Raw genomic sequence first — 20369 nt, forward strand, 5'->3', positions numbered from 1 at the left:
CCCAGTCCGGGAGGATCCCACATGCCACAGAGCGGCTGGGCCTGTGAGCCATGGCCGCTGAGCCTGCGCGTCCGGAGCCTGTGCTCTTCAACAGGAGAGGCCCGCGTACCGGAAAAAAAAAAAAAGAAGACCAAGTTTCTAACCCTAAACTTTAAAACTAAAATGGAGAAGATAATAGCTATATAAAAAGGAGACATAAAATATCTGTAAGACACTGTCAAATCTAACGTTAAGCTAAAATAACATATTTACAATTTGGACAGCTGGTAAAAATATGTTATCTATGGTGAAGGTAAGGAATAATTGTTAGAAAGCACTATATAACTATGTTCTTAAGCCATCTGGAAAATGATGCCAAAACATACCCAAACAGTAATATTTGAAATACTGGCCTTGAAAAAAAGAGGCCATCTCTGAGGGAGGCCACAGAAATACCTCGATAATGGACAATCTAATATAGTGGCTGAGTTTAGAAGTAGGCTGACAAGTTCAATTCACCACAGACAGAACAGTCAAAATTGTTCATATCTAAATTTCTTTGTTTCAGTCACAAAAGCCCTTAGAGAAAAAAACACCAGTGAAAAGGTTATGATATGCATTTTTAACTCTTTACTGAGCAACAAAAACAAAATGTGCCCAAATGCAAATATCCATATATCTACTACAAAATTTTTCATTGCACTTCTTTAAAACTGACTTCCAAACACTACAAACGTATTTCAAAAGCACCTCTCTGACCACCGCCAAACCAGGCGGTACTCGCTGACCTCTTGTCTCCTGGAGGGCTGAAGCACAGGTGTTTGATCTATATCAGACTAAACCCCTCTGAACAGGAGCAAGTGAACCCAGCGATGGTATCTGGAGGCCATGGCTCTTTTGAAGACCTTTTGGGTTGGTGAGTGATAACTCACTGACGTGAAGAGACTTAAAGACATTCACTAGACTGAATCTTTTATTACATTTCACAAAATTTGACTAAACTTCACTAATTTGTTTTGCACTTCCTTTGGCTTTACGTGCCTTTGGGAGGATATGTGCGTGTGTGTTACAACTAGTGAAGCAAGCGCTCTTGAGATTTTATGCTTCTTAATACGCAGTCATCTCTCTTTGCAAAGACAGAGTTCCGGAGGTTTCATGCATTATGCTGGAGAAGTTCAAGTGCTATTTTCTTAAAAGAAACAGAAGCACTGGTGCAAGTTAAATATAACCCTTTATGCTTTTAACTCTGCCCTATTTGCAGGTACTCTGGCTCCAAAAGTACTTTCCAAATTTAAAATATAATTTTAAATTAAATAGTAAATGTTAAAATATTTAATACAGTTTTTTGATTCATTATAAAGAATAAAAACATCTCAATAAAAACAAGTATTTTGGGCTTCCCTGGTGGCGCAGTGGTTGAGAATCTGCCTGCCAATGCAGGGGACATAGGTTCGAGCCCTGGTCTGGGAAGATCCCACATGCCGCGGAGCAACTGGGCCCGTGAGCCACAACTACTGAGCCTGCGCGTCTGGAGCCTGTGCTCCACAACAAGAGAGGCCGCGACAGTGAGAGACCCGTGCACCGCGATGAAGAGTGGCCCCCGCTCGCCACAACTAGAGAAAGCCCTCGCACAGAAACGAAGACCCAACACAGCCAAAAATAAATAAATAAATAAATAAATAAATAAATAAATAAGTAAGTAAGTAAAAACAAGTGTTTTTTCCCCCTAAGAAAATGTTTTAAAATAAAACACCTAACTGCCAATACTGAAAGATGGGTTCAGTGACATTGCATATAATCATTATAGTGGCTTAAATTTACATGTTCGGGAAAAAAAAAAAACCAAACCATTGATCCTTAATCAGCTGACTTTTATTCTTCTAATTCAAATAGCTTCCTAAACAAATAATAATTCTCTTTTTCCCAAGTTTACGCATCCATACACATTATCAAACACGCAAGCCATTAACTATCCCGTCATGAGTGGTCTCTGGAGCTCACTGACCCACGGGGCCTTGGAGCCCAAGGAGCATTTCCAACAGAAACAGTACGCAGCACACTGGCAGGTTTGGGGCTGGGTGCCACAGGACCTGGATTCCCTCTGGAGTCTATACAGTTGCCAAAGGTGTTAATTATGAAGAACTAACCTACGATTAAATTACATTTCAGAGGAACCCAAACTTGAAAAACTACTTCTGGCATTAGTCCTGAAAGCTGCCGTTGAATTAGGCCCTGGAATTTAAAAAACAAACAAACAAAATAACAGATCCTGGTCTCCGAGAGGGAAAAAAAAGAGAGTACTGAGAAAAAGGGGAAAGGGCTGGAGAAAATCCATTTGGTCATAAAAGACTAGTTAGCTATTGGGATATGTAAGTAGCACAGAGTATATAAATCAGTATTTGCATTTAATCTGAAAAGACTTCAAGTATTCAAGAAAGATGGTATCAGGTAGAAAGGCAAAACTTAATAAGCTAAAAGAACGTTAAGCTGTCTTCATTTTTAGCACAGCCCCAAAGCAGGGAAAAAGAGTTTTCAGACCTGGTTTATAAGATGTTGATACAAATCACAGTCCCAACCTCCCATATTGGGCATGAATTATATATTAAACACACACTTCTCTCTTTCTATAGGCCTCAAATAAACCTTTGTGCCAAATCAGCTTGGTGAGTTTGATAAAATCTTATGAAAGATGGCAGGCTTTCAGACCCCTGGGCTCTCTCTGCTTTGAAGGAGTGTCACAAAGAACAGGTTCCAAGTAAAGACAAGCGGCACTCGGAAACCTCACTCCGTGCAAGGCAGCAGGGCAGGAAGGCAGGTCAGGAAGGACCACTTACGTACCAGCTGCAGCACAAGGCTTAACTGCACGAGAACAACTCCGCTCTCACTGTCCGCACACGCACAGTCACCTGGGAGCAGCCTCTGGACTCTTTTTCAGCGCTCAAGTTAAATCTGAGCTACAGAGTCGAAACTAAAAAGACCTTATAAGATAAGCTAACATTTGTCAAGAAAGCAGTTTCTCACCACCTGGCCAGCATCTAGCCCCTCTCACATGTGCAAATTAAAGTTCCCAAAACTTGGAACAAAAAAGCCCACTCTGAGAAATAGACCCAGAGAAGCAGAAGGGAGTAAGGGTCTCCTCCAGTTCTAAGAGTCTACCATCCCGTTTCTCCTCCTGGATTCAGCGAGGGACCTCCTCGTCTGCATGTTTACCAAGCAGAAAGCAGCTGTCATCTTTGGTTCTTTCCTCTCCTTTCCTCCTCACATCCAATCAATGACCAAGCCTGTCTTACAACCTTGACAATCTTTCCAATTCTGCCCCCACTGCCACCATCTTAGCACAAGCTGGTAACACAGCCTTCCCGCAGGAGTACTCGGAACTGCCCTCCCCGGCTCCACACCAGCTGAGCAGACCCCCCATGCGGCCTCCACGCTCCATCTCAGATTCTGGCGGATTCTACACACTTCTGACGGGAGGAAGGGCTCTTCCATTCAAGACATTGACGCCTTATAGGCAGCTGCTGACAATCAAAACACAGTAAGCGCTCCTGAGAGGAAGATGGAAAGAGACCTCCGCCAGGAGAAGTAAAGGGAGGGCAAGCTGATTTATTCTGCCTCTCCTGACGTGCCCAGAGGGGCCGACGCTGCGAGAAGACTATTAACACTGGACCGAGGGAAGGCTCTTCTCGTGATCGACACAGGTCTTCATCAGTGGACACCTCCGGACACACCACCTGGCTATGCGTGGACAACAAGCCTCTGAAATCACTGCCCACCAGATCAGACTTCTTTCAAATTGCCCCAGGACCCCCAAAGCTCCAAATACTAAAAAGGGAGGCCTGGCCAAGGTAACACAGGGACCGTCACCTCTCCTGTAGACTGCTACAGCCTGTTCTCGCTGCTTCCGGATTGGATCCTACCTAATCCATTCTCCTGATGGCAGCCCAAATAATCCTTCAAAACTGCAGATCTGACCACAGCACTCTCCCGCTTACAGCTTTTCCAGGAGTGCCTGCCCTGCACCGTCACACCTGGCCTACAAGACCATCAGAGCCTGGCTGCAGAGAACCTTTTCAGCCTGAGCTACCACCAATCCTCAAGCGCCAATTCTCGGCTACGTGTGTTATCTTCTCCCTGATCTTAGCACACGATGTTCCCTTTACTTCCAAGACCCTTCTCCCATTCTGCACCCCGCCCTCTTCATCCAGGAGACAGAGCCAGCCTTCTGGTCTCTCCCTGGAAATCAATTCCTCTGGGAAGGTTTCTCCGAGTATCCTCCACATTTCCCACCAGTTTCCAGCCCCATGATGGGTTCCTTACTTCTGTTACAGCATTCATCACACTGACTGGAAATTGTCTACTTTCTTGTTTTATTCCCTAATAATGAACTCCTTGAAGAAAGGGGCAGGACCCTATACACTGCCAACCTATAGCACTGTGTCTGCCACACAGTTGATACAATCACTTATTGATCAGATGAAGATAAAGACATATAAACTAACAGGAATATGGAAGCAGTATCTGTGAGACTCCGGGGAGAAAAGGAACAAATGACAATTTAGGAAAACGGAAAAGCTGCTGTTTGAATAGCCTTCATTTCACTATCAATCAAAAGAAACATCTCAAAGTGCTTTCAACAACACATCAGGTTCCTGAAACCACAGAAAGTCAACATCAACAGAATACTTTGTTTTTTTGAAATACACACATGGTTGAGATATTTCAAAAAACCATCATCAATATAAAGAACCTTCATAACTGGAGGCTAACAGCGACTATAGAGAGTTCACTGCCCTAAAGATGTGATCTTCAACACCCCTCACGCTCCTCCCCAAATCTCAGAAAAGGAGATGTCTGCTAACCGTAATCTAATGCCAACTTTGTACTATATGCTTTTCTGTTTAGGTAAAGGTAGGGAAGCTTCTGGCAAACCTAACAGAATTCTTTAAGGAAGAAAAAACGGCACAAGATTGCAAACTGCATGTCATCACTGATCATGGCAATCTAAGATAGTTTCTTTTATATAAACTCATTTTTAAAAGACACAAACTACAAAGAGATGACTGGAAGAGAACTAGACTTTTATTTTAGAGGATTAGATCTCCTGATCACTAATAGCTGAAAGTTTAAGATTCTGGAATGCTCTGAAACAAAAAACAAATGTAGATCTGAAGAATAAAGAAGAATTTCTACTATTTTAATGGGATATTAAGTAGTTTCCCATGAACAATGGTTAAGCATTATTTTACCGGTTCCAGGAAGCACAGGGAATTGACAAGTGAGCCACTGTGTCTAATTTACACAGCCACATGCAGACCCAAAGTCCCTCGACACAGCCAGCTTAAAAAATACAGTATCTTTTCTTGTCCTATTTTTATCATACCTCCTTTCTGTATCACTTACCGGAATGTAATAGATGCCCATCTTGGGGGTTTCATTGGCAGTAAGAAGCATTCCTAAAAATAAACACAATGAAAAAGGTAAACACATGGGGAAAAGAAAAGCTCCCTTTTCTACTTGTTTTACGTTTTGAAATGGGTGAGGTGCTCAGAACACGGCGAACGGCAGAAGAGCCAGACCGGCAGCCAGGCACCCTTGGAGTCAGCTTGTGGCCTGTGGTCCCTGACCCTCCCAGACGGGGCACCTTAAGTATCAGAAAGACCAGCCTCCCCATCTGCAAAACACTTAGGCTGTCTGTACTAGCTAAGTGACTGAGCAGTTCCCACCATGAAGTGCTCAGGTCTATACAAAGTTCGCCATCATTTTTAAGGGGGAAAGTTTTAAGCTTCAGACACATAGATAAAATGTAGTTTTGATGCACTATTTATTATAATATAAGGAAGTCAAGAAGAAAGGTTTCTCTCTGTTAATCGGGAATCAAAGAACCAAGGTAAAGTATTTCCCACCAAATGGCACAGCAAAGTAGTTCCTAATGTTTGAATTAAACTTTACACCTTAACAGAAAACAAAATGGCTTACAGGGAATGCTATGTGTAGCTACACTAGAAAAGACCCATACAGAATCCAACAGCCTGGGACTTCCCTGGTGGTGCAGCGGTTAAGAATCCGCCTGCCAATGCAGGGGACACGGGTTCAAGCCCTGGTCCGGGAAGATCCCACATGCGCGGAGCAACTAAGCCCACGCACCCTAGAGCTTGCGCATTGCAACTACTGAGCCCAAGCGCCGCAACTACTGAAGTCTGCGTGCTCTAGTGCCCCCGTGCCCCAACTACTAAGCCCACGTGCTGCAACTACTGAAGCCCGTGTGCCTAGAGCCCGTGCTCCGCAACAAGAGAAGCCACTGCAATGAGAAACCCGTGCACCGTAACGAAGAGTAGCCTCCGCTCGCTGCAACTAGAGAAAGCCCGTGTGCAGCAACAAAGACCCAACGCAGCCAAAAATAAATAAATTAATCAATTAAAAAAATAAAGAATTTAGCGTCTGCAGACCTGCTTTTCTTGAGACCACACTATTCACTGTGCATGGGACGTGGCTCCCAGGGTGAGGCTGTGGATCAGGGCGGGGCTTCACAGCCACTTGGGAAGCATGTGAAAAGTAACTCATTTCGGGGCTCTACCCCAGACGCCGAGTCAGTACCCCTGATGTGTGTAGGGCCAAGCAAGCCGTACTTCTAAGACGCTCCCAGGCGATCCTAGGGGTGGCCAGGCTGGAGACCCTCTGCCAGATGCTGCCACCGCCCCCTGCCTCCTCATATTCAAAGACTCAAAGAAGAAAACATAATCTTTCTCTCCAAATTTGCTCTCTCTCCTGTGCTCCCAATCTCGGCTCCGAGTATCACTTCCTACTCATCTTAGTTCAAAACTGATCTACCTTTTACCTGGTGGACAGAACCACCTCTGGAAGCAGGGTCTGAGTAGGTCCTGACCACAAACAGCACCCAGCCACTCAGCAGCTCACTCCTGGGTCCGCACCACCCGGGCACCACCTGCTTCCCACCCCATTCCTCCCAGAGCTCCTCCGTGCACCGTGCTGTGCCTCTGCCCATCCTTCCTGCCCTTCTTACACTGTCCCCTCATGGGGATCACCTCACCTCCCAACTCCACCCAGCACCCCACGCTCAATGCAGACAAAGATCTCCTCTATGTTCTCCTCTCATTGCTTCAGCTGAATCTCTCTCTCTCTGTCTCTGTCTGTCTCTCTCTCTGTCTCTCTCCTGACATCTGTACATACATAACAGAACTCTTCCTGCTTTGCCTTGTATCCCTCCGTCAAAATTATCTGTGTACGTCCGTCCTCAGAATATGACCCTGCTTGAGAGTGGTGCTCTCATTTTCCAGAATTCTTCACAGATCTGCCTTGAAGGGATTGTTAAACCTTAAAATCTGCCAGGTAATTTACTGAACAGCCTGCAACACAGAATATACGAAACCCACGGCTTTATGAGCCTGTGTATCATCATCAGGGAGCTCCAGCCTCCTCCAAATCCCTACACACGATTACCAGTCACATAAAACAGCTAAAGTGCACACTACGTAGCACCTCACCTGCCACCGACCTATGGACTGCTACCAGTTTCTACTAATAGCTAGGCTGGCTGAGGCCTAAGTCACTGAGAGGGTCACCTTCTCCATCATCCACGCCACTTCCTGCTCTTAATTTTTCAAGTAAATACAATATCCAAGAATTGTCCCAACCAAGCCAAACCCTGTCTTAAGAAATAAAATGAGTTTAAAACCCTATAAAGCATAACCTAGATTCATCTCGCAGAATGGCCCGCTGCTACATACTGCATACCTGAGTTGGGATAGAGGCAAACATCATTAATGTCATGTTCTGGCTCCAAGGAAGTAAATATTTTTCCCTAAAAGAAGCAAAAAGCAATTATTAAAATAAAGGAAGACAACTTTTGGCAATGTGATATACAGAAAATAACCGGGAGACCTAACTCCACTACACTCTGCTGATGTGAAAAAATAAAATCACCTAATTGAAATCACAGAATTTAAGTTCAAAAAAATCTTAGAGAATTTGTTTTATCAACTTATCAAATCTTCTCATTTTAGAGAGGAAGAAACTGAGGCTCGGGGGGAGAGGTGACTTTCTTGGGAAACTGAGTATAAACTTTTAAAGATAATGTCTAAACAGGAAAGGGTAAAGTCTAAAATAAAGTTGTACATCAACTTTAAAAAATTCTCATAACCTGGAGAACACACCCTCGGTAAACTTGTCCTCAAAGAAACCAAAGATGAAGAGACGGTCAACAAGGCAGAATAAGGATGGTATCTGCCACACCTGCGTCACAAGGACTTGAGGGGGATCGAGTAAGATGATGAATATAAAATAACTTACAAAAAAAAATCCTATAAATACATAAAGTGTTAGTTATCACATAGCAAAGGGTAAATTTTTTTTTAGTATGGGGGGAAATATACTCTAGTTTTAAAAATTAAAAGAAGTAAAAGAAAAAAGACATAAAGTAAGTAGATGGGAGTGGAAGAAGGTGATGAGAAAGATAAACAAGGAAAGCAAGTCGAGCAGAACCAAGTAATTCGGGTGTTGGTCAAGAGGACGTATTTAGTCACTGCAACAACACCAAAATAAAACTTACTGTAGCAAGTACAACGTGATTTCAAGAACTGCTGTTGAAAATGTCTGCCAGCTCTTGCATTTATTAACCCATTATTAGAGGCTCCGCGGCAAAGTGGGGGCAGCAGTTAAAAAACTAATTTTGCACCCAGTGAAAAACAGCAGCCAGGTTCTACCTGGAGACAGACGATGGGACTCGCACGGCTACCTCCCTCCCTTTCGTCTCAAGTGCCCCCGAAACAAAAAACGGAAAGACGGAAGGAACAAGGAAGGTGAAATGGGAATAATAGCATGGAACAAAAAAGAAAAGGGGCCACAGTTCATAGAAATCCATGTTGGGGAAAACTATGCAGCAGTTAGAGGGCCTGGGAGGATCCAAATTGGTAAGTTTACCATTAGGTAGGATGGAAGCCAGGTCAAGGGAAACTTCTACTTGCCCAGTATGCTATGACCTTTCAAAAATAATATGTCTGCATTTGTAGTATTAAAAAGAAATACTGTTTCAAAGTAAACTAGTTTGGATTATCAGAAAAGAGCAGAGAAAATTCCAGCCTAAGACACCATGTATCTTCCTAAGAAAGCCCTCAAAACCCTCCAACTCAAAGCAGCATAGTCGGTTCCCGGGCAATCGTCAGGGTAATTCTTCCAGGAATTGAGAAAAGCCGGAAGCCCTTCCTCCTCTCCCTAACAGAGTCTCAGGAGCTACAAAGGTAACAGGGCTGGAGAGACGGGACATACCCCAAGGATAACTCTGAACCTCCACAGCACATCCAGAGAAAAAAAGAAAGGGAGCTAAGTAAGGTCAATACTTTGAGAGTTGACAAAATGAAAATGAAAAACAGAAGTAATGGTCCAAACAGGCAGGGATTCTGCTCAGTAGCTGAACCATGACGGAGCTGCTGGTGGCTTCTCTGCCCTAAACGCGGGCAGCCCTCACAGGAGAGACCGGCGCTTGCCCTCCGGTAACTAATGCTGGGGCTGCTGGGCCTTCCACCCACATCCATCTCAAAAATGATTTTTTTTTTTTTTAAAGTAACACTTTTTGACTAAAGATGCTAAGTTTGAAATCAATAAATGCAAAGACTCTTAAAAGCAACTGCTACACTGAATGAATTTTTTCCCAGCTGGTGAACTAATCTTTTACTACTCTCTCAAAATACTTAGGTTTTAAAATGAAAAAGCAAAAACAGAAAGGAGAATAAAACCAGCAACACAGGGTTTTGTTACCTTTTAAATGACACTCAGAAGGGCAGGGAACATCAAATATTCTGACGAAAATATTGTTTTTAAGAAAAACACTATAGGAAATTATTGTGAAGGTATCATATCTAAAAATCCAATTGTTTGACATGGGGAAAGGGTATGAAATTGAGATGTATAATAATACTGATATGGAAAGATTAGTAGTAGCTCATAAAAACCTTCCAAGCGTTGTAAGACAGCCTCAAAATTTAGGGAGTTTCTCATGGATCAATCTTTTTTTTAAACAATGATTTACTCTCTACCTAACTGAACATGTAAAAATGCATGTCCGTTCTAGCAAATGAGGAAAACTTCTTAACAGGAAGAAAACAATCTTGACTACTTTGCATATGAATATTATCTATCCCGAAGTAACTGACTTCCAATACTAAGCCCAAACGGATGCTTAGTATCGATACTTCTTTCTCAAGAACGCACACTGCTCAAAAAAGGCAACAGAAAGAAAAGAAACATTACATGGAAAATAAGCAAATAGTAAGTAATGTTAACAACAAAAAATACGTACTGAGTTCTTATTCCACATTTTGATAATTCGAGAGTCAGCAGACAAAATCAAATCTAATGAATCCTGGAAATGAACTGATTTAATGGGCAGCCCATACTGGTGATCCTTAACTAGCAATGGCTTATCAGAACGAAGATCATACAATAAAACCTAGAAAGAAAAAAAGTTATTTCTGTTTAAACGAACTAAATATTTTATCTTGAAACTTTTAAAACTTAGAAAAACGGCTGCCGTTTGCTTCATTACCTTTTTAATCAACACAATGAACACCCTTCACTCAGGGTACAAAGATTCTAAAGTCAGCCAGCAAAAAACACTCCAGAAAAATCTCTTAAATTACCCTTCCAGTATATGGTTTTATGAATGCAACCCTGAGAGTAGTTTTTAGGCACACTAAGATTGAGAACTATTTAGCTATATTAAGGAAGGAACCAAAAGGGAAGTCCACAAGAATCTGTGTCATTTATGAATTCAACAAATATATACACTGAGGGCCTACTGTGTACCAGGCACTGTCACAGCGGCTGACAGAAACAAGAACAAGAAGCATAATAAAGACAGCCCTGGTAGATTCAAGACAAATGGCGGTTGCAGGGTTATGACTTTCGGGGGGAGGGGGGTCTCTTCTGAGCCCTGTCTTGATAGGCAAGGGGCCTGGTGAAGCTGGATCTCAGTCCCAGGTGACAGATGACAGAGGCAGTAACTCTACTGGAAGCAGGGCTCACACCTGTGCTGAGGTCAGAACAGACTTACAAGTGTGTGGGCTCTGCCTTGAAGGAAAGAGAGAAAAGATGAAATTAAATCCCTGAAGCTATTTCATTTGTACTCCTCAGACTAGCGTTTGCTGAGGTATGTCCCACTGACCACGCACTGCACCGGATGTGGGTGATAGTGCTGGCTGAAAAAAAAGGTTCCTCGGGCAAATACATTTCGGAAATACTTACTCAACACATTTTTTGTCTGCAGGAATTCTCCGAGCTTTCAATAGATATTTAAATGCACTATAAACCTCACAGAGTAGAAATGTGGAGAATTCCAAACCTGTATGACCACGGAACTCCGCTCCACACTCTCTAGAAGAGGCTGCTCTAAACCACAGTCAGGACACCTGAGGCATACCCCGCTGCAGCTTCAGCTCGAGAGCCTCTCACACCAACCATTCAGGCCAGGACCAGAATTTCTCAAGGTACTAAAGGAACACAGCATTCTGAGTACCCTCTCCACTCTGGCCAAAACAATAATGCTTCATTTTCTGTTCCCACAGTGAACAGACATGTGGATGTTTCCTGTGACACATACACGCCCCTGAAGTAGTAACTGAAGTGTGAAGTTTCCAACTTAAACATATTTACCTGCCCCGTGGATGTTCCAACTGCCATGGTCAAGGCCCCATTAAATTTCAAAGCAGAGATCGTTGGTAAACTGTTTATCCTGAAAGGCAAAACATTTGTATTTCATGTATATATGGCCAAATCTCCTTCCAAATAACAAATTCATTATTAATCTTCACTTCAATTCTAATGGGGACAATCACATTTCTTAGCCTTCTGTTTAAAAGGTAATTGTAGCCAAACTTTCTTAATCAAAATGAAAAATAACCTTTACTTATAAATGTAATCTACCTTTAAAAATCTGTAGATTATGTTCTTTAAAAACTGTAAGAAATATTTTCAAAGTAGCTACAAGCAAAAAAAGTTTCTGAAAATATAAAACCAATTGAAAAAATCAGTATGACAATATCTTTCATTTTGATTAAGCCAGGATAAGGTATTTACAGAAACATGTCCTTTTTTGCTTAAGAGAAAACAGTTTTATATTCGGGCATGGGTATACCCATTTTCTTTCTTTCTTTTTTTTTTTTTTTTTTGCAGTATGCGCGCCTCTCACTGTTGTGGCGTCTCCCGTTGCGGAGCACAGGCTCTGGACGCGCAGGCTCAGCGGCCATAGCTCACAGGCCCAGCCGCTCCGCGGCACGTGGGATCTTCCCAGACCGGGGCAAGAACCCGTGTCCCCTGCATCGGCAGGCAGACTCTCAACCACTGCGCCACCAGGAAAGCCCTCCATTTTCATTTTTAACGTTAGTGATGTCAAGCTAAAATAAAGACTAGTCCCCAAACGGGGACACAGAACCTGTAAAGGTAACAAAATGATGGATGTTTATGGCTCTGAATCTGGAGTATGCTTCTCACTCGGTAAGCAAGAATAACGCTCTGAGGGGGAAAGGGTCCTAGAAGATGAGCCAGAAGCGGGCCACAGTCCTGATTTCAATACCTATTGTCTCCATAACCTTGGACCAAGACCTTCAGTCCAGGCTGCTGACTCTTGGCATCCTCAGGTCTCTTATGCCACCTAAAGCCTCAGCCTGCAACTACACTGAAGCATCCACGGGAACCTGGAGGTCTCTCGTCTGCATCACTTTCAGTCATCTACTCTTCAAAATAAACTCTGGAATCATTCCTCAGTGTGGTGACATTATTTTTCCTCATTTATTCAAACTCTTTGTTTGCTGTTTTTTTTAAATTTATTTTATTTATTTATTTTTGGCTGTGTTGGGTCTTCATTGTTGCACGCGGGCTCTCTCTAGTTGTGGCTAGCGGGGGCTACTCTTCATTGCAGTGCACAGGCTTCTCACTGCAGTGGCTTCTCTTGTTGTGGAGTACGGGTTCTAGGCGCGCGGGCTTCAGTAGTTGTGGCTCACGGGCTCAGAAGTTGTGGCTCGCAGGCTCTAGAGCACAGGCTCAGTAGTTGTGGTACACAGGCTGAGTTGCTCCGCTGCATGTGGGATCTTCCTGGAACAGGGCTTGAACCCGTGTCCCTTGCATTGGCAGGCGGATTCTTAACCACTGTGCCACCAGGGAAGCCCCAGTCAAACTTTTTTGTTTCTTAATAAAATTTTGTCCCTTTCTTCAGATAGTCACTTCTTAAGCTTATCCCTCAGTATTTTACAATTGTTTTGTTGTAAATTATTTTGTTATGAGAACTGCTTTTCATTGTACCTTTCTAACTGGATATTGCTGATAAACATCAACGCCACTGATTTTGTACATTTATTTTGTAACCAATTTACTTAACTCTCATATTAGTGTTTATAGTTTTTCAGTTAGTTCTACTGGGTTTCTTAGGCAGACAATCACATCATCTGCAAAGAACAAAAGCCTGTCCTCCGCTAGCCAAAATTTAACACGTATTTCTTTCTCTGACTGTATTGGCTCCACCTTCCAGAACTCTACCTATGTCAAATAACAGAGGTGATGGCTTATAATGTTTGTGTAGGAAAAAAATAAAGCTAAGCATAAAAAAATTAATAAATAAAATCACCTGGGGCTTCCCTGGTGGTGCAGTGGTTGAGAGTCCGCCTGCCGATGCAGGGGACGCGGGTTCGTGCCCCGGTCTGGGAGGATCCCACATGCCGCGGAGCGGCAGGGCCCGTGAGCCATGGCCACTGAGCCTGCACGTCCGGAGCCTGTGCTCCGCAACGGGAGAGGCCACAGCGGTGAGAGGCCCGCGTACCGCAAAAAAAAAAAAAAAAAAAAATCACCTGAAGCTGAATCAGCAGGCAGAGCTACTTTTAACACTTTGTAACATATGCAGATTTCGTCCCTATGACTGGACACATAAGTTCATTGTTTTCCTTATGAAAATGTGATAAAACTCTATAGGGAACTGTATGATTTGCTTTTCTACTTAACAGCATATTTGGAACATCTTTCCCTAGAAATAAATATGCTTCTGCCACATAATTCTTAAAGCCTTACGTAGGCTATTGGTCAATACTTCCTCATCCGTAAAATAAATACAAAACAGTACCTGCATCAAAGACTGTTGTTGTTTTATTAAATAAGTTAATATATGTAGAGAACTTAGAACACTACCTGGCAAATAGAAAGTACTGTTAGCTATTATTTCTACCAAGCTGTATTTTGATTTGATATCCCGGGCTCTTTCTGACATCTTAGTATTATTATAATGGGATTAACACCTTGGGCTATGGAAGGTGGGAGAATGTGCACTCTGTACACGTAGGTAGACCTTTAAATTGATGTTACCTTTTCCTGTCAGGCAATTTAGCAATGGGTACCAAAAGCCTTAAGAACATGTATGCTGTTCAAGCTCTTGATATTTTCCCAGGAAATAATCATAAAACTGTAAATAGATGTGTACTAGTGAAAAACTATAAGCATCCTTCACGAACCAAGAGTGGTCTGTTACTTAAATTAGACCTACCTGTATATATGCAGAAGTCATTTTTACTTTCTTCCGTGCATTTTTGAAACTGCTTAGTATCTTTTTAGATTAAGTACACATCATCTTTACAAAATGAAAAAAAAAATTTAATAAATAATATAACCTCCATCATGACAGCTGAAAAATGCCTCACCCCTAAGGACAAAAGAGGCCACCAAAAATATTTGTGAATCAATATTCTAACAAAAAAAGAAAGACTACTCCCATGTTTCTAGAGGCCACAGTTAAGATTATTTTTTAACATCCCTTCCTTAAATTTTGTATAATGGTACTTCTATTGTAGTCATTAAAGTAGAAATAACCTTAAGACATACTGCAAATAACTCCTGCTGGCCTGTTTTCTTAAATGACTTTTCAAGATTAAACAATTAATGACAGAGTTTGTACACAAGTCTCTTTATTCTAATTCAAACACAAGTTAATGCTTAAGGGTAAGAGAAAATTAACCTCTTTGCTTCCTATAGAGTGAGTAAATATCTTTCACTTAAACCTGATTTTCTACTTTCTAAAAATAAACAAGTTTCTGATTCATTTTCTTTCATACCTATTTGATGAATACTAATAAGCATTTTCTGTTGCTTTATTCTATTAACAAATGTAGAGACTCATAATTCAGTAATATGCACATTAATGTTTTATGAGTTTTTCTGTATGTGTACATTTCACAATAAAAATGTCTAAGTAATTCCAAAACAAAATGAAAAATCAAATGTAGAATGAGTTTTCCATTTTTAGATTGTTTAATACACTGTACTCCATACCATGACTAATGAAGTTATTCATTACTTTAATAAAACTCAGTAACAATACTCAGGAAAAAAATTTCCTATACTCACTTTCAATGTCATAATTAAAAGATGGAAAAAATTTTTTCTTTACTTATGACAGAGGGAAAAATGTATACATTAGAAACAGACATCTTTCCATTCAGTGATTCTTAGCTTTTTTTTCTAGGTCAAGAATGCTTTTTTACAAAGCTGAGTTTTTCAAAAGAAAGAACTATATTTCTTCTCTCCCCCAGAAAAATGCAAATCACACAAAATTCTACAATAAATTTAGAGTTAGTCTCTCTCAGCCCACCCATCTAACACTCCACCTCCTATGTGACATGACTGTAGATAAATGTCTCATCAACTGAAAGACAAAGTAAAATGACATTTCCATGAATAACAAGACCCCAGAGAAAGGGCATTCCCAAGCTGATTATAGCAACTAATCCCATATCAAGGATCTGACAAAGAGAGTGATAATCTGCATGTGTTAATATGAGCACAGAAAAATGTCTGAAGGGAATTCCCTGGCGGTCCAGTGGTTAGGACTCGGAACTTTCACTGCCAGGGGCCCGGGTTCGATCCCTGGTGGGTGTAGTAAGATCCCGCAAGCCATGCGTCAAGGCCAAAAAAAAAAAAATGTCTGAAAACATATGTACCAAGCAGTATAACAGTAAGTACTCTTGTGAGTGGGAAAAGGACAGGGGGCTTATAGGTATTACTTAATTCAAGCTTTAGAGGTTTTCATCCCCCAACTGTGATTTACTTTTCCAATTATTTTAAGTGTTGGAATGGCCAAACAGGAACAAGAAAATATCAAAAACATTGCTTCCCTCTACATTAGAATTCAAAGCACATATTTTTGTTTGTTAAATGGAGTGGTAGACTCCTGGTTCCACCACCATATCCTACAGAATGGGAAATACAAATTCCTGCAGTGTATTTGTTTTAACAAAATTCCACAGCAACTATATAAACAAGGAATTCCATCTGGCTTCCCCACTTAGTGACCTTTCACAGGAAAGGATTTCTACATAAAACAATCACAAAACCACAACCTCAGATAAATGTGTTTTAAGAGTGTCATCCTTTAGCAACTGATTTTAATTTAGTGTTGATACGTTTGTTTAAATCAGAAGCTGATGAGAATTTAAACTGCGACTTCACTCTCACTTACTCTGAATCAGCTGTGACACTACTTAAGGCGCAATCTAACAGGCCAACTCTGCCACGCGTCCTCGGGTCCCAGCACTCCACTCGGCCCTAAACAAATAAAACACAGTCATTTTAAATACTAGAAAATTTTTAGACAAATACCAAAAAAAAAGCCTCATTAACACTGATTATCTCGTGGGGAATAAGAATTTAACTTTTTCTGTATGCAAAAAATTATAAGACACTGATGAAAGAAATTAAAGATTATACAAATAGATGGAGAGATATACCATGTTCTTGGATTGGAAGAATCAACATTGTGAAAATGACTCTACTACTCAAAGCAATCTACAGATTCAATGCAATCCCTATCAAACTACCACTGGCATTTTTCACAGAACTAGAACAAAAAATTTCACAATTTATATGGAAACACCAAAGACCCCGAATATCCAAAGCAATCTTGAGAACGAAAAACGGAGCTGGAGGAATCAGGCTCCCTGACTTCAGACTATACTACAAAGCTACAGTAATCAAGACAGTATGGTACTGGCACAAAAACAGAAATATAGATCAATGGAACAGGATAGAAAGCCCAGAGATAAACTCACGCACATATGGTCACCTTATCTTTGATAAAGGAGGCAGGAATGTACAGTGGAGAAAGGACAGCCTCTTCAATAAGTGGTGCTGGGAAAACTGGACAGGTACATGTAAAAGTATGAGATTAGATCACTCCCTAACACCATACACAAAAATAAGCTCAAAATGGATTAAAGGCCTAAATGTATGGCCAGAAACTATCAAACTCTTCGAGGAAAACATAGGCAGAACACTCTGACATAAATCACAGCAAGATCCTTTTTGAGCCACCTCCTAGAGAAATGGAAATAAAAACAAAAATAAACAAATGGGACCTAATGAAACTGCAAAGCTTTTGCACAGCCAAGGAAACCATACACAAGACCAAATGACAACCCTCAGAATGGGAGAAAATATTTGCAAATGAAGCAACTGACAAAGGATTAATCTCCAAAATTTATAAGCAGCTCATGCAGCTCAATAACAAAAAAACAAACAACCCAATCCAAAAATGGGCAGAAGATCTAAATAGACATTTCTCCAAAGAAGATATACAGACTGCCAACAAACACATGAAAGAATGCTCAACATCATTAATCATTAGGGAAATACAAATCAAAACTACAATGAGATATCATCTCACACCAGTCAGAAAGGCAATCATCAAAAAATCTAGAAACAATAAATGCTGGAGAGGGTGTGGAGAAAAGGGAACACTCTTGCACTCCTGGTGGGAATGTGAATTGATACAGCCACTATGGAGAACAGTATGGAGGTTCCTTAAAAAACTACAAATAGAACTACCATATGACCCAGCAATCCCACTACTGGGCATATACCCTGAGAAAACCAGAATTCAAAAAGAATCATGTACCACAATGTTCACTGCAGCTCTATTTACAATAGCAGGAGATGGAAACAACCTAAGTGTCCATCATCGGATGAATGGATAAAGAAGATGTGGCACATATATACAATGGAATATTACTCAGCCACAAAAGGAAACGAAATCGAGCTATTTGTAATGAGGTGGATGGACCTAGAATCTGTCATACAGAGTGAAGTAAGTCAGAAAGAGAAAGACAAATACTGTATGCTAACACATATATATGGAATTTAAGGGAAAAAAATGTCATGAAGAACCTAGGGGTAAGACAGGAATAAAGACACAGACCTACTAGAGAATGGACTTGAGGATATGGGGAGGGGGAAGGGTAAGCTGTGACAAAGTGAGAGAGTGGCATGGACATATATACACTACCAAACGTAAAATAGATAGCTAGTGGGAAGCAGCCGCATAGCACAGGGAGATCAGCTCGGTGCTTTGTGACCACCTAGAGGGGTGGGATAGGGAGGGTGGGAGGGAGGTAGATGCAAGAAGGAAGAGATATGGGAACATATGTATATGTATAACTGATTCACTTTGTTATAAAGCAGAAACTAACACACCATTGTAAAGCAATTATACTCCAATAAAGATGTTAAAAAAAAAAGAATTTAACTTTTTCAAACTTTTTACCTATATCATTTTTAGTACTGTTAAATGTCTTATCATTAGCTGCATTTCTTTTATAATTTAAAAGAAGAAAAGAAGGATGGTTAGGAAAAACAAGTGCAAAATGTGCTGCATGATCCTTGAATGGACCCTAATTTGGTTGGTGTGGTAGCGGGGAGAGGAGTTACGAAAGACATTTTGGTATAACTGGGAAAATATAAATTTGTAAATATTATTGTATCCATGATAAAAGTTTAATATATGTACTACAATAACTATCACAGAAGAAATCAAAATCCAACATATAATGTAAAAATTAGGACTTCCCTGGTGGCGCAGTGATTAAGAATCCGCCTGCCGGGCTTCCCTGGTGGTGCAGTGGTTGAGAGTCCACCTGCCGATGCAGGGGACACGGGTTCGTGCCCCGATCCAGGAAGATCCCACATGCCGCGCAGCGGCTGGGCCCGTGAGCCATGGCCACTGAGCCTGCGCGTCCAGAGCCTGTGCTCCACAACGGGAGAGGCCGCAACAGTGAGAGGCCCGCGTACCGCAAAAAAAAAAAAAAAAAAAAAAGAATCCGCCTGCCAATGCAGGGCACACGAGTTCAAGCCCTGGTCCGGAAAGATCACACGTGCCACAGAGCAACTAAGCCTGTGGGCCACAACTCCTGAGCCTGCACTCTAGAGCCCGCGAGCCACAACTACTGAACCCACATGCCACAACTACTGAAGCCCAAGCGCCTAGAGCCTGTGCTCCGCAACAAAGAGAAGCCACTGCGATAAGAAGCCTGCTCACCCCAATGAAGAGTAGCCCCCGCTACTCTTGCAGCTAGAGAAAGCCTGCATACAGCAACAAAGACTCAATGCAGCCAAAAATACATAAAGAAATAAATTTATTTTTTTAAAAATTAATGTAAAATGAATTTTAAAGTCTGGTCTGACTATGCATATCAAATTTCAAGCCCCCAGTAATCAAGGTACCCAAGGAATTTCAGGAACCCAGCCTTTGGTCTGGGGGGTTCTGCTCTCCCTTCAACAAGTCTCAGGGCTGGTCTTAAAACAGCTGGTGAGGGATTCCCTGGTGGCACAGTGGTTGAGAGTCCACCTGCCGATGCAGGGGACACGGGTTCGTGCCCTGGTCCGGAAAGATCCCACATGCCGTGGAGCGGCTGGGCCCATGAACCATGGCTGCTGAGCCTGTGCATCTGGAGCCTGTGCTCCGCAACGGGAGAGGCCACAACAGTGAGAGGCCCGCGTACCGCAAAGAAACAAAAACAAATAAACAAACAAAAAAACAGCTGGTGAAAGAGCAACCTGTTCTAATACATAACTTCTCTTACAGAGCACACTTCCTGATTTCTAGCCTAACTTGCTCTGTAAGGACTCTATTCAAATAAACAATTTTTTCAAGAAAATTATTTGAAAACTTCCCCTTGGTAATCTCAAGAAAAGTAATTAGCAAGATAATGCTTCACTGGCCTCACTTAGGCTTAATAGTATTATAACACTGTCAACATAGTTTTATATGTTTCCATTAAATCAACCTCATGTGTTCCATTTCAAATTTTAACCTTTCAACATAAAAATAATTTGAGTAAAGAAACCTAAATTTCATCCAGATGGATTGGTTTAATAAACTACAGTACATTCAAACAATGGAATCCTATCCATCAGTTTAAAAAAATTACTTTAGGGGCTTCCCTGGTCACGCAGTGGTTAAGAATCCACCTGCCAATGCAGGAGACTCGGGTTCGAGCCCTGGTCCAGGAAGATCCCACATGCCGCGGAGCAACCAAGCCCGTGAGCCACAACTACTGAAGCCCATGCGCCTA

At 41.6% G+C, this 20369-nt stretch overlaps 1 protein-coding gene across 2 annotated transcripts in view; it reads right to left on the reverse strand.

The window, feature by feature from the left end:
* NOL10 (nucleolar protein 10) overlaps positions 1-20369 on the reverse strand; it is an 88054-nt gene that overhangs the window by 52604 nt on the left and 15081 nt on the right. For both annotated transcript variants that reach the window (XM_082672569.1, XM_082672570.1), the window contains exons 9-13: positions 16484-16569; positions 11644-11722; positions 10292-10441; positions 7732-7798; positions 5380-5432 (exon numbers count right to left, since the gene is read on the reverse strand). In XM_082672569.1, coding sequence (XP_082528695.1) covers positions 5380-5432; positions 7732-7798; positions 10292-10441; positions 11644-11722; positions 16484-16569 — 435 coding nt within the window. The remainder of the gene's footprint in view (positions 1-5379; positions 5433-7731; positions 7799-10291; positions 10442-11643; positions 11723-16483; positions 16570-20369) is intronic.

This window comes from Grampus griseus, assembly GCF_964374135.1.
Source record: "Grampus griseus genome assembly, chromosome: 15".
Taxonomy (NCBI): domain Eukaryota; kingdom Metazoa; phylum Chordata; class Mammalia; order Artiodactyla; family Delphinidae; genus Grampus; species Grampus griseus.